General features: G+C 37.6%; 1 protein-coding gene across 1 annotated transcript in view; it reads left to right on the top strand.

Moving 5' to 3' along the window:
* LOC108643310 (plasminogen-like) overlaps positions 1 to 6,757 on the top strand; it is a gene marked incomplete at its 3' end in the record, with an annotated part of 12,263 nt that overhangs the window by 2,477 nt on the left and 3,029 nt on the right. The window contains exons 2-3 of the mRNA XM_029961623.1: positions 859 to 994; positions 3,330 to 3,436. Of these exons, the coding sequence (XP_029817483.1) occupies positions 859 to 994; positions 3,330 to 3,436 (243 nt within the window). The remainder of the gene's footprint in view (positions 1 to 858; positions 995 to 3,329; positions 3,437 to 6,757) is intronic.

The following is a 6,757-nucleotide window of genomic DNA, read 5'->3' as shown; positions in this document are numbered from 1 at the left end:
AAGTCTGTGAGCCTGCAGCTGGAAATCATTAAAGTCACAGTGCTGTGAACTAAGGATTCTGAACTAAGCGTTCAGACATCACATAGCTGTAACAGGGAAAGAAAATACTAAATGGAGAAATCCTTTATAAGGAGGACTGTACCTGAACATTTTTTTGAGTTTAGCATTAAACATAGCTGTACTTTTTTGTATCCTATGTATTTCACACACAGCTGTAGCCCAGAAGTTGTTAGATGAATTTATTCACAATGTCTTGTGTTAATTCATTGCAATGGAGGACAACAGCTGCTACCTTGATTATTAAGTAAATTCAATACAGGGTTACTACAAAAATTACAAACTGAACATCTGATAATTCCAGTGACCAAGGAGTAAGAGCTTTGCAAGAGTAAGAGCCTTCGAAAAGAGATGACCCATAAAACTGAAGTCATTCTGAGTAGGTAGACACCAGCAACAGACACACATTGTTTCACATCTTTCTTGAGTCCTGTTTCTCCACTTTCTCCAAAGTATGTGTGGCCAATACTTTCTTTTTGCAACACCTTACTTTTTTTGCTCCTTGGTTCGCCTTCTGTGTTCCCATCACTTTATACCCTAGGTTTGTGGTACTTGTTATGACTTTCACAATGATACAAAGCACTGTTCAAGCCACTTCTCTATTCCTCCTTACATCGGCTTTTCAGCGATGCTACCCTTTACGAAGGCAAGATTTATCCATATTTTTTCACCATTAACCAAATTATTCCAGCAAATAAATGATGATGTTACACAACGAGGTGACAAAAAATTTAACCTGACAGTTTGAAATAAATCATGTCAGCATTAACAAGTTCACTCTTCCTCTCTTTTTCCTTTTAGTGCAAGGAAGCATCCTAGACCACTATGTGAGAACAGAGGGAGCTTGGCTGCTCAACCCAATGAAGCAAATTTACAAGACAAATAGCGAGGAAGAATGTGCAGAGCAATGTGAAAATGAAAATAAGTTTGCTTGCAGGTAATTTCCATGGGTTCCCATATATATCTTGCATTGCAGATGATGGAGCAATCTGCCTTATTTATCACCAGTTTGAACTTTCAAGGGATTTCTTAGGAGTATGCACATTTGAGGTTTGCTGGAAAAACAAAATATGTGTACAAATAGAATGCCTGGGACATATGGATGAAGACTGCAGAAACAGAGATAGTAATAAAATTATGTTGAATTTTTATTGAAAAATTTTATGATGTCTTGTTGTACAGCTTGGCACACTGAAAACCAACTTAACATGGTTTTATCAAGGCTCTTGCGCTCCTTGTGCAATGAAGAGTCATAATTAGTTTCTCAGACATTTGGGACAGAAATAATAGCAATAATAGCACTGCTTATGTTCATTGCATTACCTATCTTGCAGATAAATCCATTATTCTGACTTTTACTAGAATTTGGATTTACATACTATGAGGAAGAAATAAACACCTAAACCTTGATGATCCTAAACTCTACTTCCAGCCAAGCTCTCTCTCTACACTTGCATTTAACCAGGCTCAGGGGGCAGGAAAGCACAAAAGGTGTTGACCAGTCTGAACCATTGGCCTTTGCTCAGGCTCCTGTCCTAGTGGAAACTATTGCACTGAGTCTAAGGCTGTACCAAAGCCTCAGAGCCCATTAAGCTCCAGCAGTATAGCCAAAAACTGGAGCAGTGAGGAGAGACTACTGCAGTGGGAGGCAGTCCTCACATATGGGGCACGGGGGCGTTCTCTTCCAATTTTCATGAGTTCTTGATTTACTGCTTCTGCAGCACAGCTTTTGAACTTAGCAGACTGACTGTCTGCAGGGTTGTTTCCAGCACTTGGTTCTCCTTGGGGCTTTTATTCAAGGCAGGTATACCTGCTGACTTTTTAAATGTGCTGTATAACTTTGTGTTTTAAATCAAAAGGGAAAATGAGACTTAAAGAGCTATAATGCTGAAGGATGACAGCAGTTTGCTGGCTGTGCAAAGTACCACCCGTTCCCTTTGATTCAGTTTCCCCTCTCTGAAAACCAGAGAGGGCAGAGCTTCAGTAGCACATGGCTCAGGAGGTAGGGAGGAAGGCAGAGAGGGCAAGTCTATATATTTACATTATATATTTACAGTTTTCAGGGGATTGTTTTTCCTTTTGAAGCATATTCAAACACAGTATCATTCCTTAGCTTCTGCCTTGGATCTGAGCCTACCATCACCTGACACTGGAGTAACATCATGTTATTGCCTCCGTAGTAATTAATTTTGTGAGATGTATTATAATCAAGCAAGAACAAGAGCTATCTGGCAGGAAAGAGTATGTGGGAAGAAAGGTAAGTGTCAGGCAGAGTGTTCAGACCAGACCAGCACTGCAGTGTTCTCCCAACAGTGCTTCAGAGCAATCAGTTAGGATCAATACTTCAGACTTGTTATCCCACCTCAGTAGTGGGTTGGGCCATGCTCGTTAACTCCATCCCTACTTACAGATTTAACATTAGTGATAGCTGGGTTTTATTGGGGGTAACAGCCTCTGGTGTAGTTTTGATGCAAGACAACCAGCCCTACCCAGAAAACTCATGAACATGGTTGTCAGCAATAAGTCCAGATGTGAACCCTCTCCTGAGGGGAGAGGCTGTGTGAATTTGCAAGTGCAGACAGACTGGGGCCATGCCAGCTGGTTGCAGGGCTACAGAATGTGCTTTGTCAGTATTTGCCTTCCTAGTATAGACCAACTCAGGGAATGCCATGCTGCTATTGCATGTTTTTGGGTTCAGAAAAGCCACCTCTAGGAATTAGTTAGCTTATCAGGAGGTTTCCTTAGATGATCCTGTAAAGGTTACACCATCTGCTCCAGTTCTGCATACTTGCAGCCAAGGCACTTGCTGAAAAGACAAATGGCTGTGTCTTATGAAGTACTTATGTTGCTTCATGTATGGTGATTCAGAACAGTTATCACAAGATAATTTAAGGTCTCGGATTGTTGTGTTTTACCTGCTCCTTGGTAACTGCTGCATACTGTATGTAGAATGTTTCACTCCTTGAATGACCACTAATTTTTTTAAAATAAAGTCAATGTGCCTTATGCATATATTCCCTTTATTCCTTGTTATAATTTGTTCTTGTAGTTCTCTTTCAACCTAAGTTTGATATGAGCACTTAGGAATCAAAATCACCACTGAAAATGTGAGCTGCATTACTCAGCGATTTGAAAACCACACTTGATCTTAAATATTACTGAACTGTAGTGCTTGCTAAAATGATAACTGAATACTCAAAAAGGTGTTCAGGAAAATAAGCATATATTCAGTTACTGTTTCTTATATTACTCTCTCCTCTTATTTCCAACAGGGCCTTCTTATTTACCAGTAAAGACCAGCAGTGTTTAACATTGTCTGAGAACACCAAAACAGCAATGATATTCAGAAGAACGAATGCAGTTCTTTACGAAAAAAGAAGTATGTCTATGTATTTTTATATTGTTTCCCTGAGATATGCTTTTGTAGGGACTTATGTAACACTTGTGTAAATGGGGGCTAAGCCTTCACTGGGTCAGATGAAGTGTGTAGGTCAGCCCGTACCTCACACTCGGGATTTGTCGCATTGCTGGTATAACAATGGTACAGATTTTTTTGTTTCCCCAGATTAGTGCTCCACCATCTTTCCCACTCCCTAAATCCTAGGGTTCACAAGCAGAAAAGAGCACTATTGCTTCGGGAATGCAGAAGGTGCTGGGATAATGGAAATGCTTAGGAGTACCTTCTCTCCTCTTCTTTTGAACCAGCCAATAACCCATGTCTGCATCTTCTGTATCTCTGCTGAGGGGACTAGGAGAAGCTACTTCTGTTGGCAATGGTTTCTGATACAGACCTTTGCCCACAGAAAAACTGATGGAAGCTACCAAATAATTTCTTTTGTATCACTACAGAAAATTCACAGTTTATTTGGATGGGACTCAAATCAACTTTGTTTTAGTCTTTAAGAAGTATTAGAGTTTTAACTGTGCTTCAGATAAAAATGATCTATTTTTATAATATTTTCATATTGTTATATGATGTTTGTACTCTTCAGTTAATGAATTTGATGGTATTTTTGTCCTAATCTTACTTTTATGGCATAATTAAATGACATGGTGAATTTTTGTATTCCACTTTTAGGCATATTTTATTGATGATCATCTTTGTCATAGATGAGGGTTATTTGATAGAAATGTATTTAGTCTCTAATGCTTTCTGATAATAGGAAGTCTGTCTCTAAGAAATGGCAGCTATCCAATTTTTTATCCCCTTTTAAAAATGTATCACCTTACACCAAATGCAGAAAAAACATTGAGATTTAAGACTACTTTTTAATTACATGATCAAGCATGGAGCTCTTGCTATATGCAGGCAATAAGGAATGTGATTTATTTTTAATGTAGCAGAAGTTCCATTGTGTTGTTCTTTGACGTTAGTAATACACAATGGAGAAAAGACCTCCTTAGTGATCATTCAGATGTAAGATAATGTGGTAAATTTTGAATAGAATCAAAGTTTCTGTGTTAGGTGGATTCGTGAACATTGTCTTTGGCCATTTGCTGATTCATAACTTTAAAAAAATATTAATGCATTTGAGAATATTCAGAAATTGGAAAAAATATTATCTATCAAATACTGGACTAAAAAAAAGGCACACAAAAAGCTAAAACAAACCAGGTTCTCAGCTGCTGGAAATTATGCAGTTGTTTTGATAGACCAATTTTTAACCAAAAGTCAAGAATTACAATAACTGGAAGGTAAACTGCATCTTTACTTCTCTGATGACCTTCAAAGACTTGTATGATAAGATAATGTTATGTGTATAGCACCTGAAAGAAGTTTTTAGATAGAAGTTCAGTAGCTTTAACTGGATTGCATCTTAACATACAAATGAGATCTTGTTCAGACCTTGTGGATATAAGGAAAGTAATTTTTCACAGAAAAGGAGGATAAACACTGGACCACATTGCCCAGAGAGGCTGGGGAGCCTTCAGCCTTTCTTATATTTACTGGACAAAGCTCTGAGTGATCTCATCCAGCTCAGAAGCTGGCCATGCTTTTTATGGGGGTTTGGACCAAAGATGACTGAGGGTCTTTTTCAACCTGATATTTTCTGAAGCCTATGGCCAGCTGCATTTTTTCTTTATATATATATATAAAACTGAACAGGTAATTTAATGATTAGAAGATAACATTTTTTATTATATTCAGAAGCAGGTGGGAATTTCAACAAATGAAGTAATGCTAAGAAATCTTCTGCAGTTCCTATTGCAGAAGGAAAATGGAACAGATTAATTGTCAAGTAACAAAGTTAAAAGACTGAATGAGTAACTTATATCTAAACAATCATATTGGTTTTGCTTACTGTGAGGATCTGAACTGTGATTTTGGTTTATTTTTGAAACATCCCTTGCATTTACTGAGGCTAGAACTGGTCCTGCAATATTCAGGGAGGATTTCTTACTACATTTTTTGACATAGACCTTTAGTTTCTTGAAAAACAGAACCCCACCAGTAAAAGTGTGAAAAACTGTTGTTCGATGTGACCAAAATGTCCGAAAATTCCACCCCTACCTACAGAAACCAAAATATGGACCTTGGTATCATGAACATCAACAACACAGCCTATTGTGTATGTCGGATGGTTTCTCTGTTACTCATCTTTTTGTTTGCAGAGAGTCTCAAATAATTATGTGTCCATTCTAATGATAACATCCATTTAATCTATTGTTACAGAACAGAATGGAAAAGGTAGCTTTTACCTAGGCAGATCACATCACTGTCTCCTGAGGCTGCTGCTGTCCTGATACTTCAAGGAAATTCCTTTCATAGGTCCAGATGCTTTTGCAATATTATTCCTGAAACCAAGAGTATTTTTTCAGTTGAAGCAATTACTCAAGGAGACCTAGTTGCTATTTATCAATGCGTTCAAAGGAAAGGATAACAATTAGTGTAAAACGGACAGTTTTAAAAGTTAATTTTTCTATGGTATGTACTATAAAAGAGAAAGTTAACTTTATCTGACTTATAGAAAAAAGAATAAAAGATGCATTGGGAATTGTTATCTACATATCTGTTTGTAAATAGTTAACCCAAGGGACATGGGTTGAGCTTGGGGATCAAAGTTAGTCATTTGTCATCAGACAGAAAAGGCCCTAAAGGTTATATAAATGGTCAAAAGTTTACACAAACAAAGAGAGTCAGCACTTGACCAATTCAATGTTCAGTAATTGAGGGGTTTAATGTTATTTTATTGCAAAATTGTTTGAGGGATCCAAAAGACTTCCAGTTAAAGTTTCTAGAGTAAACTCTCCCCTGTGCATACATTGAAATAAAAGCATGACCAAAGGTACATCTCTAAATCCAAATCTAATCTACTTACTGACCCTTGGAAAAGCTAGACTTAATTTCAAATTCAAATATTCATTCTTTTCACTTTAGACAAGACAGGTCTGTCTAAAATGGCATTATTTCTCCAGATTTCTGTTTATATGCTTGTATGTCAGCTTTGTTACAACTTTGATGCTGAGAAAAACTGTTGCAAAACTGGGTCTCCACAAGTATTTTATTTGGACACTACCTGAAGACATTGAGACAAAACAGATCACAACCTAAAAGATAGATTGCTTCATTAGGGAAATATTAAATGAGTTTCCTGCTTAGTTTTCCAACCCAGAGGATGTGTTGCCTAACAGTGACTGACCCTGACCTGCAGATGCAGAAGCTCTGAGGGAATATGCCAAGATCCGAATTCCTTCCTGA

The sequence above is a fragment of the Manacus vitellinus genome, unplaced genomic scaffold (genome assembly GCF_001715985.3).
Source record: "Manacus vitellinus isolate BGI_N305 unplaced genomic scaffold, ASM171598v3 scaffold_37_pilon, whole genome shotgun sequence".
NCBI lineage: Eukaryota > Metazoa > Chordata > Aves > Passeriformes > Pipridae > Manacus > Manacus vitellinus.
This window is presented reverse-complemented; position numbering and strand designations above follow the sequence as displayed.